General features: G+C 37.3%; 1 protein-coding gene across 2 annotated transcripts; it reads right to left on the reverse strand.

Moving 5' to 3' along the window:
- Positions 1-1681: 1681 nt before the first annotated feature.
- On the reverse strand, positions 1682-12857 carry LOC106094370 (protein CREG1). 2 transcript variants are annotated; one of them, XM_013261583.2, is made up of 4 exons: positions 12721-12857; positions 5949-6449; positions 5715-5796; positions 1682-1948 (listed from the first exon to the last, which is right to left on the reverse strand). In XM_013261583.2, the coding sequence occupies exons 2-4, from the start codon at positions 6411-6413 to the stop codon at positions 1839-1841; spliced, it is 657 nt and encodes a 218-aa protein (XP_013117037.1). In that variant the 5' UTR covers positions 6414-6449; positions 12721-12857; the 3' UTR covers positions 1682-1838. The 2 variants fall into 2 exon arrangements, with proteins under 2 accessions (XP_013117037.1, XP_013117036.2); XM_013261582.2 differs by lacking the exon at positions 12721-12857 and adding an exon at positions 12130-12284.
- Positions 12858-18753: the final 5896 nt, after the last annotated feature.

Here is an 18753-nt window from a genome sequence, read left to right on the forward strand (position 1 = left end):
AAATGCAATTCCTTAAAGTTCTGTTGATAGATTGTTGAACACAGTTAAACATGCCGCCGCCGGCGTGTTGCAGGAATGCAACATGCCGGCTCCGGATATTATTATGCTCCGGATATTATCCAACCGAAGACAGTACTTTGTGCAATGGGCATTTTTGAAGACGTCTGTTTAAGACCTGCTTTCAGGACGCGACACATTTGATCGTTAGCGAGCATAATTTCTACGTTGATTGGTTTAAAAAAAATGTGGATCCGCAAGATCAGTAATATGATTGTAGACTAATTCGACCCTTTTTTTAGGAACTGTTTTTAAATTGGCTTCTTACTACACCGTCGATTTGAATCTTCATGGTCGGATCATAGTATGATTGTAAATTTAAGATGCAATGTACTTTATTATCTTTTTTAGTTGTTTTAAGATTCAACCTCTTCGCAAGTTCTTCTAAGATCACCGTTTGGGCCGACCTAGAGTTCAAAAACAGCCTCGTCTTCTTTGAGCCCTTTGTAGTTAAGATGCGGGCTGTGGGAAGAAAAACATGGATTCTAGCCCGGGGACTATGCCGATCGCTAACGTAAGAGCGTGGGTGTGTTGACGACGATTCAGGAGAAGTAACTGCGCGATGGCTATGGGATGGCTCGTTTCGCAAACGTTTTTGGTTGAATGTCTGTATAAGACCTGCTTTCAGGACGCGACACATTTGATCGTTAGCGAGCATAATTTCTACGTTAATTGGTTTAAAAAAATTTGGATCCGCAAGATCAGTTATATGATTGTAGACTAATTCGAACCTCTTTTCAGGAACTGTTGCATTAAATTGGCTTCTTAAAAAACCGTCGATTTGAATCTTCATGGTCGGATCATAGTATGAATGTAAATTTAAGTTGCAATGTACTTTATTATCTTTTTTAGTTGTTTGAAGATGCAACCTCTTCGCAAGTCCTTCTAAGACCACCATTTGGGTCGACCCAGAGTTCAAAAACAGTCTCGTCTTCTTTGGGCCCTTTGTAGTTAAGGTGCGGGCTAACGCAGTGGGAAGAAAAACATGGATTATAGCCCGGGGACTTGGCGATCGCTAACGTAAGAGCGTGGCAAAATGCTGAACCTCTTCCTAGTATACATAAGTAGTTTACTTGAACTTGACTTCGAAAGTACCGCATCAAATTTTCATAAAAAGGCATTTTTTTATTGTACACCTACAAGGACATATTTCAATAACATCATTTTTATATTTATGATAAAAATTTTTAATATTGTGAAAAGTTTCTTTACATGTAATAAACAAAGTTTCATAAAAATAATAACTTTTTTTCATAAACGACCATATTCATACATTTTCTTTCATTAAGAATTTTCATAATATTTATAATTTTTTTTTTTTTTAATATAATAAAACTTTTCTTAATATTTATGAACAAAAGGTTATGAAACCCGATCATTACATTTATGAATGAACTTTCTATCTGTGTGCGCAAATAGTACCAATTTTCGTATTTTTTGGTACTATTTAGTACTTTAACGTACGAATATCACTAAACCCGGCTTTATCTCGCGCCTCCGACCCAAGACCAACATTCGTACAAAATTTCATAATTCTAGCTTTAGCCGTTTGGGCTGGGCAGTGATCAGTCAGTCATCAGAGATTAATTCATTTCTACCTTAAATTAATTATTAAATTGAAGAATTATCTTATATTTTTTTTAACTTTTATTTAAAAGGCATGTCGAACTGTATTATTTGCATTTTATACAAAAACTACGCCAACATACTTAATTTAATAATATAATGTTTTACAAAAGGAGGTTGCAACTGTTGCCAAGTAATCAAAAAAGTTACAAATATTACAATTGAACATTATAATAATCATTGGTTGCAACATTGTGGGGGCCTCCATAGTAATCCAATACGAAGATATTCTTTATATCCAGTTCGCATAGATAGAATTTATGTGCTGAAATTATAAAAACAAGACGGAAAAAAATTTATAAAATAAATAATAAATCATTTAAATAAATTTTTTGTAGCCACTATGTATGCCAATCTAGTCACACCGTTTGTAACAGTTCGAAATATTGATCTACAACCCTATAAATTATATATATGTAAATATTTGTGATCATCTTAAAATTCTAAGGCGATGTAGCCATGTCCTCCCTTCATAAAGATATCTACATGAGATTTGGGTGGAGCATCCGTTTTAAGTGGTCCTTCGATTTGATTTTTGAGTTCTGGAGGCCTCAATTCTGATTCGTCCTCATAGGTTCATAAATAGAATTAGCTCCCATATAAAACGATTCCACGTTTTGAGCTCTTGAGCTGAATTTCATCAGATGGTACGTGAGAACGCAACAGTCACTCGAAATCACGAGTAAATATATAAAAAATAGATATAAGTTCCATATCGATTTGGAGTCTTTTGGTAGGGCCTTCAAATATTCGTTTTCACGGAAACCTGGCTTAAATATGGCATCGGTAATAGTGAACTTTTTTATGATCAATATCAAGTTTATAGATGTGATAGAGTAGGTAGACTTGGTGGAGGTGTGCTTATAGCTAGCTGTTCACAACTCCATGGCTTCTGAACTGGCTACACTTACGGATTATGATGATATTGAGTTTTTATGCGTCAAGACAAAATATTTGGGCCAGATTCTCATCTTAACGTGCTCTTGTATTCCACCGAATTCGAATATAGATATCTACCTTAGACATTCAGAATGGATGAGGGATGCATCTAATCTGTATGCAGATTCCGAACTTGTTTGTTTCGGTGACTTCAGCTTACCCCAGATATCGTGGGTCACGAAAGAGAATGCCTAGAGATGGGTTTCTACCAGGTAAATACCCAACGCTTGGGTATTTATTGGGTAAATATCCAATAAATATCTTTTTTTATACCCACCACCGAAGGGTGGTGGTATATTCATTTTGTCATTCCGTTTCCAACACATCGAAATATCCATTTCCGACCCTATAACGTATATATATTCTTGATCGCCGTAAAAATCTAAGACGACCTAGACCGTCCGTCCGTCTGTCTAGGACGGACGACTGTCCGTCCGTCTGTATGTTGAAATCACGCTACAGGCTTTAAAAATAGAGATATTTAGCTGAAACTTTGCACAGATTCTTTTTTTGTTCATGATCATTTTAAGTTCGAAGATGGGCTATATCTTGATATAGACCCCATATAGATCGATCAGCCGATTTAGGGTCTTAGGCCCATAAAAGCCACATTTATTATGCGATTTTGATGAAATTGGGGACAGTGAGTTGTGTTAGCTCCTTCGATATCCTTCGTTAATTTGGCCCAGATCGGTTCAGATTTGGATATAGCTGCCATATAGACCGATCCTCTGATTTAGGGTCTTAGGCCCATAAAAGCCACATTTATTATCCGATTTTGCTGAAATTTGGGACGGTGAGTTGTGTTAGCCCCTTCGATATCCTTTGTTAATTTGACCCAGATCGGTCCAGATTTGGATATAGCTTCCATATAGACCGATCCTCCGATTTGGGGTCTTAGTCCCATAAAAGCCATATTTATTATCCGATTTTGCTGAAATTTGGGACAGTGAGTTGTCTTAGGCCCTTCGGCATCTTTCTTCAATTTGGCCCATATCGGTTCAGATTTGGATATAGCTGCCATATAGACCGATCTCTCGGATTTAGGTTTTGGGGCCATAAAAGGCGAATTTATTGTCCGATGTCGCTGAAATTTGAGACAGTTTGTTGTGTTAGCCCTTCAACATTTTTCTGCAACTTGGCCCAAATCGGTCCAGATTTGGATATAGCTGCCATGTAGACGGATATCTCGATTTAAAGTCTTGGCCCATAAAAGGCGCATTTATAATCCGATTTCACTGAAACTTGGCACAGTGACATGTTAGGATAGGAAACTTGGCACATGTTAGGATTTTCGACATCCGTGTCGTATATGGTTCAGATCGGTTTATTTTTAGATATAGCTATTGTAATTATTAGTATTTGGTCCAAATCGGAACATATTTCAATATAACTGCTATGGGACATAAGGTATGCAATATTCACGGGATTTTGATGATAGGTGGTTTACATATATACCCGAGGTGGTGGGTATCCAAATTTCGGCCCGGCTGAACTTAACGCCTTTTTACTTGTTGGGTACTCCATTTCTGTAAAGTGCAGTTCAGATCGGACTATATTTGGATAAAGCTGCACTTAGACCGACCATCCAATCTCCCGATATAGGGTGTTGAGGCCATAAAAGATCCATTTTTAACCCGAATTCAATGAAATTTGGCATATGGTATTAAAATTTGGGCGAATATGGTATTAAAATTTGGGCCCTAGTACAAAGCAGGCCCCACCCTCCCCCCAACCCAAAAACTCCTCTAAATTGATATATTCGAAATTCATGTCAATATGGAACTCAAATGAAAAGTATTTAGCAGTAGATTACAAATATGGCATAAAACATTAGGCCCAAGTGATGGGAGGTCGCCCACCCCCAAATGGGCATATTAGCTGACCATGGGACTCAAATAAAAGCTATTAGGGAGTAGATAACGAACATGATATTAAAATTTGCGTTCAAGTCTAGGTGGCTCCTTTCCTCCGAAAGACGCGTCAAAAGGGTTATTTGACCCATTATGATAATATGGGACTCAAATGAAATGTATTTGAGAGTAGAAAACGAATTTGATATCCAATTTTGGAGTCTGGTGTCCGCCCCAGCCCCAAAACACCCTCCAAACGGTTCATATTTAGCGGCCATGGCAATATGGGGCTCAAATTAAAGGGATATGAAAGTACAGCACGAATTTGATATCCATATTTGAGTCGAAATGTCTGAGGTGTCATCCCTCCCCTAATGAGAACATTACCCAATGAGTGCTTTACGATTAGAGTTAATAGCCGAGTCCGAACGACGTTCCGCAGTGCGACACCTCTTTGGGGAAAATTTTTTAGATGTCCATGCATGGCATTGTACCTCGCAATTGTCGCCAACATTAAGAGGGAATAAACACCGCTTTGTCTGATGTTCTCCCCAGGATTCGAACGCGTTCAGCGTCATAGGTTACAATGGCACGAATTCGATATCTGCATTCAGGGCGAAGTGTCCCCATCCTAAAAAGAAATTAGAGAGTAAAAGAAGGCGCAGCGGAGCAGGCCCGGTTCGGCTAGTAGTAGTATATCCTTCACCGATCCTATTCATGTAATAAATAATTCTATTCTTCGTCTGTAGTATGTTGTAGAAGTTGCCAGAGAAGACTGTTTATCTTTTTGCCATTTCTTTGTTGTGTAATATCTATGTTGCTTAAGATGTTGATCTTACTATGGTATTTAACTGGCTATGAATTTTCTGTAGCCAGTAATACCCCAATCCTCTACTAAACCTCCATAGTTCGGACTATGGGGTGTACGCATCCCTACGTAATGGGAGGTGGCCGCCTCGGTCGGCAGTGGCGGGTGTGAGTGGCGTAGGAACGAACGAAAAAAAAACGCTCGCCGGATTTGACTTCTGAGTCACCAAAAATAGTCAATACCCGATTCAATTTCTTCAAACTATTCAGATATACACTGAGTTATAAGTTTAAAATTTTTGGCAGAATTCATGACACTTTTTTACTTGCTTTTCAATCATTACCCGATTGGATGTCTTAACTGAATCTATGGTGGCGGGTGTCTAAAATTCGGGCCTGCCGAACTTATTTAAAGTTATTTTATGTATTTACCTTTTAACCAATTTTTAGCTGCCGGATGACGTTCCACAAAGCTTACAAGTGCTTCGTCGTATGAGGTGTCGTCTTTGTTCATCTGAAAGAAAAATAAAAATTTATTCACAGCAGTTAGAGTTGTTCTAGGAGATAAAGGGAATTTCAAAGAAATTTGATAGGGATGCATAAACTTCCAATATGCCAACTGCTTTAAATGCACAAAGATTCCCCCATATAATAATTTACGCTCACCCTTATAACTTGTCCACTTATCATTACACGTTGGCATGTGGGTTCCATTGGATCAATGATTGGACGAGAGTGCATACAATGCAACGTCTGTTCATCGGTGAATAGCATGGTCACTTTATTATTGTTCTGCCAATCGGGACCGGTAAAATCCAAATCCGTCAATAGAAAACGTATACGACCCGTTGATTTATGATCTACATCATTGTCATTGATCGATATGATATTGACCATAGGGTAATCCTTGACCATGGAATTTGTAGAAATTGTACCCACGGAAGCCCAATTGGCCTGGTGTACCAATTTTCTAGCAATTTGTGCATGATTTAACTCAGAGGGATTAAATTTTAATTGTCGTTTATAATCGGCAATTATGCGAGCATCTTCTTTGGCCGAATAGCCCCATGTCAACTGGGTACAGCATAGGGCAATTGAAATTAGCAGCAAAAGTGTAGATTTCTCAGTCATAGTTGAAGTTAATAAATGGTGATAAACAATTTTTAACTGTCATAAAGATAACAAAACAAAAAAATAGTAGGTTATTGTTTTATGATGATAAATGTTTTTTTTTTTTTAATTTAAACTGTATTTCTATACAATATACCACGACCACTTGGGCAATGGAGACTAGTCTAAGGGGAGATTTTTTTTTCAAACAAAAAAAAAGGATAAAATTCAGAAATATAATTTAATGTTTGAAGATTCTTTCTTTTAATGGCTAGGATAGAACATTTGTTCCACTAGCCGAACGTAGAATAGCGTTCCAAGCGCCTCGATCTTCTGCGCTCATTCCAACATCTCTGACGTCAAGTTTCGAGGTGTCTCCCACCACTTGATCTTTTCATCGGGTTTCCCGGTGTACCAACGTGTTCGCCTTCAAAAGACTTCTTTGCTGGAGCTTCTTCATCCATTCTGACAACATGACCTAGCCAACGCAGCCGTTGTATTTTGATGCGTGTAACTATGCTATCGTTGTCATACTGCTCGTGGTTCATACGTCGCCTAAATTCTCCTTTAACGCAAAATGGTCGTTATATTTTACGAAGAAACTTTCTCTCAAATACTCCAAACACTGTCTCATCTGCTTTCACAAGCGCCCATGCTTCAGAACCATATAATAGCACTGGTAGTATCAGTGTCATGTATAGTATAATCTTCGTCTGTCAAGAGGTGGCCTTGTTTCTAAACCGCTTACTTAGTCCAAAATAGTATCTGCTTGCCAGCATTATTCTTCGCTTTATCTCAAAACTGGGGTCATTCGTTTCGGTTACGGCGGTGCCGAGGTAGATAAAGTTACTGACCATCTCAAAGTTGTGGTTCCCAACTTTCTCCATTTTCTTTATCTGCTAGGTTGCACATGGTGTTTTGGGAGTTGAGACCATCCATTTCGTCTTATCTCCATTTACTGCCAGACCCAATTTCACTGACTCTCTTTCGATTCTTTCAGAGGCTGCAGTTACTACATCCGGTGACCGACCTATGATGTCGATGTTGCCGGCATAGGCGAGTAGCATGTGTTCTCTTGTGATTAGTGTGCCATATCTATTCACATCTGCATCTCGTATAGTCTATTCCAGCAGAATGTTAAAAAGATCACACGATAGGTGATCTCTTGTCTGAAAACTCGTTTGGTATTAAATGGTTCCGAGAGGTTCTTTCCAATTCTTACTGAGGATCGCGTATTGTCATCCAGCAGATTCTTATTAATTTTGCAGGGATACCAAACTCAGACATGGCTTGAAATACCTTTGAATGTAAAGGAGTATCGAAAGCAGCTTTGTAGTCAACAAAGAGATGGTAGGTGTTGATTTGTCTATCTCGGTCTTTTCCCGGATTTGCCGCAGTGTGAATGTCTATCCAACATAGCCCCACAAAAAATAGTCTAAAGGCGTTAAATCGCAAGATTTAGGAGGCCAATTGTCCGGTCCCAAACGTGAAATAAAATTTTCACCGAACTCGCCTCTCATGTGAAATCGTCTTGTTGAAACCACATGTCATGCTCTTCCATTTTGGGCAAAAAAGTGTTGGATATCATCTTACGATAGCGCTCACCATTCAGTTACGTTACAATACGCATCATCTTTGAAGAAGTACGGTCCAATTATGTCACCAGCCTATAAACCACACCAAACTGTGGCTTTTTCTGGATGCATTGGTAGCTCTTTCAATGCTTCTGGCTGATCTTTACTCCAAAATCGAAAATTCTGCTTATTTACATACCCATTGAGCCAAAAATGAGCTTCGTCGCTGAACGGAAGAAGCGCGCAATGAACTTTCTTAACAGAGCACGCATTTTAATAATGAAATTCAATAATTTGCAAGCGTTATTCGTTTGTAAGACGATTCATGGTTAAATTATAGACCAAACTCAAGGCGGATTTATAAAGATGGTCTCACGCGAACAGCTGTTAACAGCCGGCCAAGTTTGACAGTATTAAGATGTCATATCTCTGGTTGCATTCTCTTTATTGTCATCCTTCATTCTCGCATATTCTCTGCTCATGTACAAACACGTATACACACACGCACACACATTTTTTCGTGTGTTTTGGCAAAACTTCAAAGAGCTCGTTGACAAGATGGCGGAGTGCACCATTTGATTTGTGGTTGTTGTAAAAATGAGACCACCTTCAATTGTTTCGCCATGAACCAAACTGAAAATGTTTGACAGTGAAACAAAACAAGAAACGTGCGTGAGCTGTTTAAACCAGTGGTGCCAAAAAGAAAATAGTTAAAAATCACCCTTTAGATATCCGACCCATAGACAAACAGATTATGTGAGGCAAACACTGCGGCTATGAGACTTAAGGCGATGAGAGAATGGATAGAGGGAAGGGACAGGTCATACCATCGCTGTACAATCGAGGCGACAATAGGAAACCTGGATAAAATAGAAGATGTTTCCGATCGGGTATCTGAGATGCCACTTGAGGTCGAGTGCGAGGCACTGCTGTCAGCGGCTCAGTTTTTGACTGACGGAACACTGGTATTGTTATCTGGAAGTCATCATCTACACAAATGGATCAAAGCTAGAGTACAGAGTGAGCTTAGTGGTCTACATTGAGAACCCAGGGACTGATATCTGTTTTCGAGTTCCTGACCTGACGGCCCCGTAGGTGAAGACCCGGGATGTCACGGAGACGTGGTGGTGTTAACTCGAGGACAAGTGTGAACATCTTTGCGGACAGTAAACTGGCCATTAGGACAATAACAACCACAACACTCTTGGAGTGTAAGAAGGAGATTAACGCCGTCTCTGAGGATGCCACGATTCGCATTGTTTGGGTGCCGGGCCATGGCGGAGTAAGGCGTAATTAAAGAGCAGACGATTTGGCAGTCAAGTCCAAAGGACTGCCTTCAATGAACGATTGTACGCGCATGTAACACTGTGGAACAGCGAAACGATTGGTACGACGACGAAAATCCTATGGGGGATGCGGATCTTGAGAAGACGAAGCTATTACTGAAAGGACGTAAGAAGGAGGTCACTAAAGCTTTCGCCATCATAACTGGACACACGTGCTCACTTATGCAAAATGAGTGTGGCAAGTGATAGCATTTCTATGTCTTTTCCCGGCTTTCGTGGCTAACAGAAACTGGCACTTAGGTGGGGACACAACACCAAACGTGAATCAACTTAGGGGTGTGGTATGAAAAACAATTAGGGATTTTGTAAGTAGAGCGGAATTCCTGACATAGATTTTTCTTTTCGAGGTTACTTTTTACTTACTTTTGGCTTTGGGCGGACAAATAACCGCATCTCCTTTTCAACTTAACTTATTTTTATTTCTCTGGTCTGACCTTTCTTTCTACTAGAGGTGTGCACGTGACCTGTGATTCGTGAGCGAGATCCAAAGCTAGCTATATCTAAATCTAGACCGATCTGTGACATATTGGAGTAGTATGTCGAGGGGTTTAGTTTAACTCACTGCCCCAAACTTCGGCGACATCGGATAGTAAATGCGCCAAATTGAAGAAGGATGTCAAAGGGCCAAACACATTTCATTATCCCAAATTATGGCAACGTCGGACAATAAATGCGTCTTTTATGGGCGCAAGACCTTAAATCGAGAGATTTGTCTATATGGCAGCTATATCCAAATCTGAACCTATCTGGGCCAAATTAAAGAAATATTTCTAAGAGTCTAATGCAAAATCGGATAATGAATGTGGCTTTTATGGGCCTAAGATCGGATCGGTCTATATGGCAGCTATATCCAAATCTGGACCGATCTGGGCCAAATTGCAGAAATATGTCGAAGGGCCTAACACAACTCACTGTCCTAAATTTCAGCAAAATCGGATAATAAATGTGGTGTATGTGGTGGGTGTTGCTATCTTTGGCTTTCCTTTTCCATTTGCATCTCCGATCATTGAGCTAGTCTCGAAAGAGAAACAAACAAAAATTGTAAAAATTAATGCTCTTCGCCCCAACAGGCAAAAAACTTGAAAAATTAACATTTTTTCCTTCAAAATAGGATTTTCGATCTAATTGCATAAAGTTCGGTGGAATAATGAAAGTGGTCCCACGCGAACAGCTGAAAACAGCCGGCCAGTTTGACGGTATTAAAATGTCAGTTCTGTGTTAAATTCTCAGCAAACTACCACATTTTTTTGCACGTTCTCTTTGTTTGAGTTTCTCTTTCTGTCATTTAACTGGCACACGTAGGCAAACAAGGGCAAGTTTCTTTGATTGTGTTGAGCACAATACCAATTTTGAAATGACATCTTGATGAGGAAATGGTAAATTGCACCATATGATTTGTGGTTGTTAAAAAAGTGAGGCCACCTTTAATTGTTTCGCCACGGAAGGAGAAATTAGCGGCATCATTTAAGCAGAACGTAGATGGCTCGTCGTAAAAATTGGTCAAAATGTATATTTTTGAAATTTTTAACATTTATTGTTCCTTAATTTTTTAATTTATTTGCGTAAAATTTTATGGAAATAAGTCATTTAAAGCCCATTGACCGTCCCCAACAATAACCTGTTGAAATCATAAAACTAGTTCAAATTAAAATGAGCGCAAAAGAAAAAATGTCATCAAAATAATGAAGTTGGTTCGCCAAAACTATTACTATAAAGCTAAGATACTCGCAAAGACAATCACATTTTGAAGACTTGGAAAGATTGAATTGAAGGATCGGCATGAAAATAGTGTGTTGGCAAGCCGTATAAAATTCAGCCCTGATTTTAACCGCATATTACCGCCGATGGGCCAATTCTAGCACCCAGTAAGTAACAGAAATTTTTTTTTAATTTCCGATTTTGAAAAAATGTGAGGAGGGCTACGTGCCTGGCTGCCATATATGTATTTCGGCCGATTTTCACTTCTAGGGTCGCTGCAAGCGCATTATTGACCAATATCTTCAAAATTGTGCACTACTCTTTCCTCGATGCCCCTACCACAATATCTAAGAAGTTTGGTCAAAATCTGTTCAAATTTAGACGTAGCTACCACATTATCTTCGTCAGATTTTGGATAATTTGCAATAATGTTGTCATTTGTCAACCGTATTTATTACAGTTTAAACATATTTGCTCCAAATTTGATGCGGATTGTTTAATAACCCATTTGCAAATATCCAAATGCACTTGGTACCTATAGTGTAGGTGTAGGGTATTATAAAGTCGGCACCGCCCGACTTTTAATTTAATTTAATTTGCTCATTTATTAGTCAAGTCGTTAGACCATATACACACTACAAAATTAACTATTCATTAAAGTTTTCTTAAAAATAAATCAGGAATTAAATACTACTCAAAAATAGTTAATCACATAAATTTAACTAAACTAATATTACCAAAAATAATTTATAGTACATATAATAAAAGTTACCATTAAAACTTCTCTTAAAAAATAAATAAGGAATTAAATACTACTTTTGCCTTTCCTTACTGTTTTTTTATTCTGGTTGATTACTTTGATGATACTGCTAACATCGGGTTTGGTTCTACTGGTATTATTATAATTTCTAATGATCAGCTGTGCACTAGATCGACATACTATTCCTTTTCGAGAGATTTACCACATCTCTGCGATCTATAATTTCTAAAGTTAAACTTTAAACTCAAACCATTTAAATGCTTTTATTATGTTTTATATTTTATTATATTTATATATTTTATATTTATATTTTATTATATTTAGAAATGTTTTTTTATTTTACACGTCAACTAACTTACTAACGCTTCAAATATCGCCATAAACTTTTTTCCACACAATCTCTTTAAAACTCCAAGTTCAAGGAGTGTTCATTGAAGTTTTTCTTGACTGTATCTTATGGTAATGACAATAGCCCGTTTGTTGTCAATTTTTGTCTCGGTGCATGACTTAACTAAAATCAAATTTGGTAATGTATATTAATTTAGTAAATAGTTTATAGTTTCACAGGTTTGGTAACTAGTTCCCTCCCTGACCCAATTTCTTTGCTAAGTGAATCAATACTTGTATGTCGCTGCAAACGATTGATTTAGAATTTGGAAATTCCTTTATTATTAATTACTTTATAATTTAATGAACTTTTTGAATAGTAACAGAGTTCTTTGTTTGATTATTGCAAGCTGGTCACCTCAACTCGTGTTTTGTTTGTTTTTTCAATCATCAGCTGTTATCTGTTCAAGAATTATTTTTCATTGGCAGTTCTTAACTACGCAAAAATAACTGATTAATCCAAAGTGTATAATATATTTAATTTTGGTTTGTCTTATTTCAGGCACTAATGGACTATGTTAAATATTTTTATTTTTTAATAATTTAGTTATTTATACACTCACATTGTGGTTTAATCCAATATGAATATCTCTGAGTATGCCTTTATATTGTTTTTTATATGACAATTAACGTCATCAACAACGTTCCCGCTCACTACTAACTGTTTCCTTTGAATAATGTTTTGTGACTGATCTACACTTGCTGTTGTAAAGAAAGGCATCGTATTCTGTTGTTGCTTCTTTCTTTGTTCGTTAAAAGGCAACATGAAAATGCGAGTTGTAAACAACAGCAGGCCGACAACAGCACTGTCTATATGCATTTTTGCAGCAGCAAATAATATGAGGGTTGCCATATTTGGCTTATAAATAAATTTGCAAGACTTATGAGAATTGAAGAAAATTATTGCAACGGTCTTTATAGGCACATTTAAGCAAGCATTATTTGTAATCAATTTCCTAGCTGAAATGATTACAAATAATAGTATGAATTGAGAAAGTTTCTATGTGAAAATTAAATAAGAGAGGTGCAGCAAAGACATTCATATCGCCACTGAAAAAAAATTGTGTGGAATATAAGATGGCGACAAACATCAAATTATAGCCACTTTTGGCTTATAAAGTACATATGTGTTGCAATTAATTGTTAATATCTATGCAAATAACTTTATTTCATGGTGAATCGAACTGTTCAAATATACATTTTCATTCGTAGCTGCCAGTTACGCAAAGAAAATTTAATTTGAGCTGCGTAGTTGCAAGCGAAATTTTCGGTAACGGTACCGGTAACGAAAATTACGTTTAGGATATATCAATGCATTTTTTATGGTAACGAAAAATTCGCCTGCGTTTTATAGTAAAACCAGCAAGGAAAGGCAAAAGTCGGGCGGAGCCGACAATATAATACGCTACACCAACTTGTGTACGTAGTACTTTTTATATGTAGATCTTATCTCAAAATCTAGTCAGACTTTAATTTGGATACCTATTGAAATATTAAAGAGAACCTTGTAAGGAAACTACGATAGGACAATAAATATGGATTTCCACATCCTTAAAATGCCATATCGGATAACAGATTATATGGGAGTTATATCGAAACCTGTGCCAATTTTGAAGACACATAGTGGGACGTCAAATAGAACATCTCACGCCCTATATTGTAAAGATGTGACCAAAATTGTGGTTTTTACTGCCTTAAAAGTCCATTTCGGACGAAATATATACATTGAAGCTATATCTAAATCAGGACCGATTTAAATGAAATTTTGCGCGCGTATTGGAATGTCAAATGAAACGTCTCGTGCAAAATCATACGAAAATTGTGGTTTCTACAGGCTAAAATCTATTTCGGATGAAAGATATATGAATCTAAACCGAATTTTATGAACATTTGCACACGTATTAAGACGTCAAATAAAACACCTCGTACTACATTTTGTTAAGATTGGACTAAAATAGGGGCTTCTACAGCCTTAAAAGACCATATCGGACAAAAGATTTATATTAATCTAGACCAATTTTTATAAAACTTTTACAAAACCTCTCACGCTAATTTTTGTAGAAAACGGGCCAAAATTGTGCCTACTACTTTAAATTCCAAATCGGATGAAAGATATAAATGGGAGGTATATCTAAATCTGAACCGTTTTTTATGAAATTTTGCACACATATGAAGACTTCAAATAAAGCACCCCATGCCAAATTTGGTAAAGATCGGAAATTGTGGCTGCTACAGCTTTAAAACTCCATATCGGATAAAAGATATATATATATATATATATATATATATGCTATATCTAAATTTGCACAAATTTTTATGAAATTTATCAGTCATATTGAAACTTTAAAGAAAACACTTCGTGCAAAATTTTGTAAAGATCGAACCAAAATTGTGGCTGATACAGCCATAAAATTCCATATCGGATGAAAGTTATATATGGAAGCTATATATAAATCTGGGCCGATTTTGACGAAATCGTTGGATAAAACACCCCATGCCAAATTTTGTAAAGATCGGAAAAAAATTTTGGCTTCTACAGCCTTAAAATATATATCTGGAAGCTATATCTAAATCTGAATCGATTTTTATGGAATTTTGCACACATATGAGGACGTTGAATAAAACACTCCATACCGAATTTTGTAAATATCGGAACAAAATTGTGTCTTCTACAGCCTTAAAAGGCCATATCGGAAGAAAGATATATGTGGGAGTTATATCTAAATCTGAACCGATTTTTTTCAAAATCCATAGCATTCGTCCTTGGGCCAAAAAAGAGAGTTGTGCAAAATTTCATGACAATCGGACGATAAATTCTACCTGTAACTTGATCACAAGAATACGTGGACAGACAGACGGACATAGCTAAATCGAATCAGGAAGTGATTCTAAGCCGATCGGTATACTTATCAATGGGTCTAGCTCTTCTCCTTTTTAGCGTTGCAAACAAATGCACAAACTTATAATACCCTGTACCACAGTGATGGTGTAGGGTATACAAATGTTGTGTTTAGTTAAGTTATCCTCTGTCTATGGAGGAAACGTAAGAATAAAACAGAGTAAATTTAATTAACAATCCGTCATAAAAGTTTTTATACATTGTAGGATAGGATAATTTTTTTAAAGCTGGCAACTCTAGTTATAATATACTGCTACAACTTAGATGTGCACTTAATATTATTCACAGTAAGTACATAGTATGTAAAGACCTTTACTGTATATATGTACATACATATATTTGTAATGTACGTTCACTCATTGGCAAGGACTTTTGCATATAACTAAATCTGATTTGCATTTCACGGTTTATCGTATGAATTCAACAAACATGTAAACTATGTTTAGACCAAAGCTGTTTTGAGCAAACGACTCTTTTTCCCTTTATAAGGCTCTGAAAACGTCGTTTTCCCTTCACAATTTGTAAGGGCAAAACCATGACATAATTACTAGGTAATGTACCGTAAGCAGCTGAGTACAATTTTTTCTCGCGAAGTGCACTATCTTTTGGTTGTGTGTGTGTGCATTCTAGTTAAGAGCCATAACACCCAAACAACGAAAAATGGCGTGAACTAGTAACATACTCAAAATCAGAGTTGTACTAATCACTGATTTCGACAAATAGTGTACTCAATATTTTGTTGTTGGGCAACTGCCACTACCTGTAAATTAATATATATTGGGCAAAACGACTATTTTGCCACAAAAACGAGCCCTTTAAAGCATGTGAGCCCAAATAAATGTCTGAATTATGCTAAATAAGCACAGCCCCGAATAATGTCAAAAAATTAAAATTAAATTTTATCAAAAACAAAAAAATTATAAAATCAACAAAATTTTAAAGATAAACTAAGAAAAAATAAATTTTAACAATAATACATCATAACATTTATATTGCAGTGTGTGAAAAATTGCAATTTTCAAAACATCTCAACCAGTGTGAACGGTTGAAATGTTTTTCAAAACGACAAAAGCAAAACGAGTCAATGAAGACATGGCATAACACTGATTTAAATAAGCAAAACAAACAGCGCTCTCATTTAAGAAATATTCATTATTTTTATAAATTTAATTAATTAGGTTGACCCTTTATTAACCTTTTGAGATTAAATTCGAAAAATTCCATATCAAAATAATAACTATCAACGGGAAACCCCAAAAAGGTGGTTCCCGTTAGGTTATTAAATCATGTATTAAAAATATCAATTTACCTAGGTATATATACTATGAGTATCAAAAGTGAGTCAACACCCATTGCAATTTAGTTTGTTGTAAGATTGCGGTAAGCACGTTGAAGATATATATATTAACTTTTTATACCCTTCACCATAGGATGGGGGTATACTAATTTTCCGTTTGTAATCGAAATATGGGTCTAATGTCCCATATTCTTGATCGCCGAAACATTTTAAGTCGATCTAGCCATGTCGGCCCGTCTGTCTGAAAAAAAGCACGCTCACTTTCCAAGGAGTAAAGCTAGGCGCTTGAAATTTTGCACACATACTATCTATCAGTCTAGGTTGGTTGGGCCATATCGGTCCATGTTTTGATATAGCTTTTGATTTGCTACGTTTTCATTTTCTAAATGCATGGCGTAATGCAGGTACATATATAATGTTTTAGCAGTCTTAGCTTCCAATATGCGTATCTTTCTATCTTTTATTTCTTTTTTTTCTTGTTGTAAATAATTTTTTTTAATTTTTTCGGCAGAGCTGCTTGCTTTGAAGAAAAATAAAAAAAATTACCGACACCCATAAGCTTGAAATTTGCTGTCAAATTTTGAGAGCACAAACATTTTTGTTATTTCAATCCTCTTTGAGATGAATGGTAGAAAGAGAGAGGGGATGCTACTATGTGGTTTCTACATTGTTTTGGCGGAAGGAAAGTTAGGAATGAGAGGGGGTAAAAAGGGAGTAGTAATTACTGACATTCGTCTCGAATTTCTGGATGTCGTAGTCGATGAGAAAGATATTTCCCGGAAGTCGATTCCACGTACGAACAGTTCGGGCGAAAAAGATCATTGTTCGGTCCGCTGGCCAATTAATCACAAACGGGTGTGAATTCTTGGAGAGTCTCGTATTTCTGACGAACATCCTTACGTTAGGAATAAGAAGGCGGATATCAGTGGATCGCACACTATGAAAGTCACTATAGAACAGTGGAACTATAGAGTTGGGTACCGTACTGTCCCCTATCAACACTATCGCCCTCTTCTGGACACAGTCGAGTACCTCCAAGAATGTCTTCGGAGCACCGGCGCATACATGCAAGTTGTATTCCATCTTCGGCCTGATGTAGTTAGTATAGATATTAAGAAGATTAGATGAAGTGAAGTATTTCTAGCACCGCTTAAGAAAGCCCTAGCAATTGGATGCTTCTTTCGATACTTCGAATATATGTTGTGCCCAACGGGCATCACATTGTATTCTCATACCTGGAACACCAAGGGAGTTTGATTGACCACTATCCATACCGTCGATAGTTATTGACGATTGAAAAGAGTCAGCGAATCGTTTGTGAGACAATAAACTGCACTGCGTCTTGTGTGCATTAAAATCGGCTCTGTTCATTAGACCCCACTCAGAAATGGTCAGCAAGTCCTGATGGAGTGTATCATCCATAATCCGCTTCCCGTCTCCAATGTCATGGAGACTTCGCCTATGGGCAAATGAATATGAATGACAGAAATTACTTTCATCCAAGAAAAGGAAAAATAAGAAAAAGAGAGGAATAAAGGATAGATCCTTGTGGTACATCTGCGGTTAATTTGTATTTATCAGAAGAGAAACCATCTACAACAACTCGAATAGTACGATTCTCTAGAGAGCTCGACATAATTCGCCGATGTCATTATCGATACCAAATACTTTGATAGGAGTGCACTGTGCCAGACCTTATCAAATGCCATGGATATATCCAGTGCCACGAACTTACTCTCCATCAGGTCGCCCGTGGAGCGATTTCTGCGGTCACTAAGAAGGACATTGGACTCTATATCACAAGATGGTGGTTGACCATGGTCTCCATAACTTTGGAAAGCGCGGGTTGTTCGCCTCACTTTTTAGGTATCGGCTGAACGCTTCCAACCTTTCATCACGCTGGGAAGACTCCCGCACGATAAGCAAGGTTGAAAAGGTTGCGTAAAGGACGAGCACAAAACAAGTGACGATATACCATCGGACCCCGGTGATTTATTAACGTCGTGATACGCAAGAACCCCTTTGACTCCACATGCTCGAAAAAATATCTGAGGCATCGAACTCGATACGCTCTCAATCGTCGTGAATGTTTGATCGCGTTCCGGCAAGGAAGAATTCCTCGCAAACATCTCAGCCAGTAGATGAGCTTTAACAACCGGGTCAGTGAATAGTTGGTCACCTTTGAAGAGAGTCGGGATAGCCGATGTGTTGCCCCTAACTGAGTTGCAATAACTCTGGCACGTAGACGTTGTTCGTAAAGAAATTTCTAACGTCTAAGTACCCTAACACACGAAGTTCTTGCCTGGTTGCGCAGCAGTTCAGTGTTGGCGTTCTTATTCGAACGCGAATTTTTGAACGCCACCTCTTTTGATCTGACAGCATTTTTGCATATCTGGTTCA

This window comes from Stomoxys calcitrans, chromosome 2 (assembly GCF_963082655.1).
Source record: "Stomoxys calcitrans chromosome 2, idStoCalc2.1, whole genome shotgun sequence".
Taxonomy (NCBI): Eukaryota; Metazoa; Arthropoda; class Insecta; order Diptera; family Muscidae; genus Stomoxys; species Stomoxys calcitrans.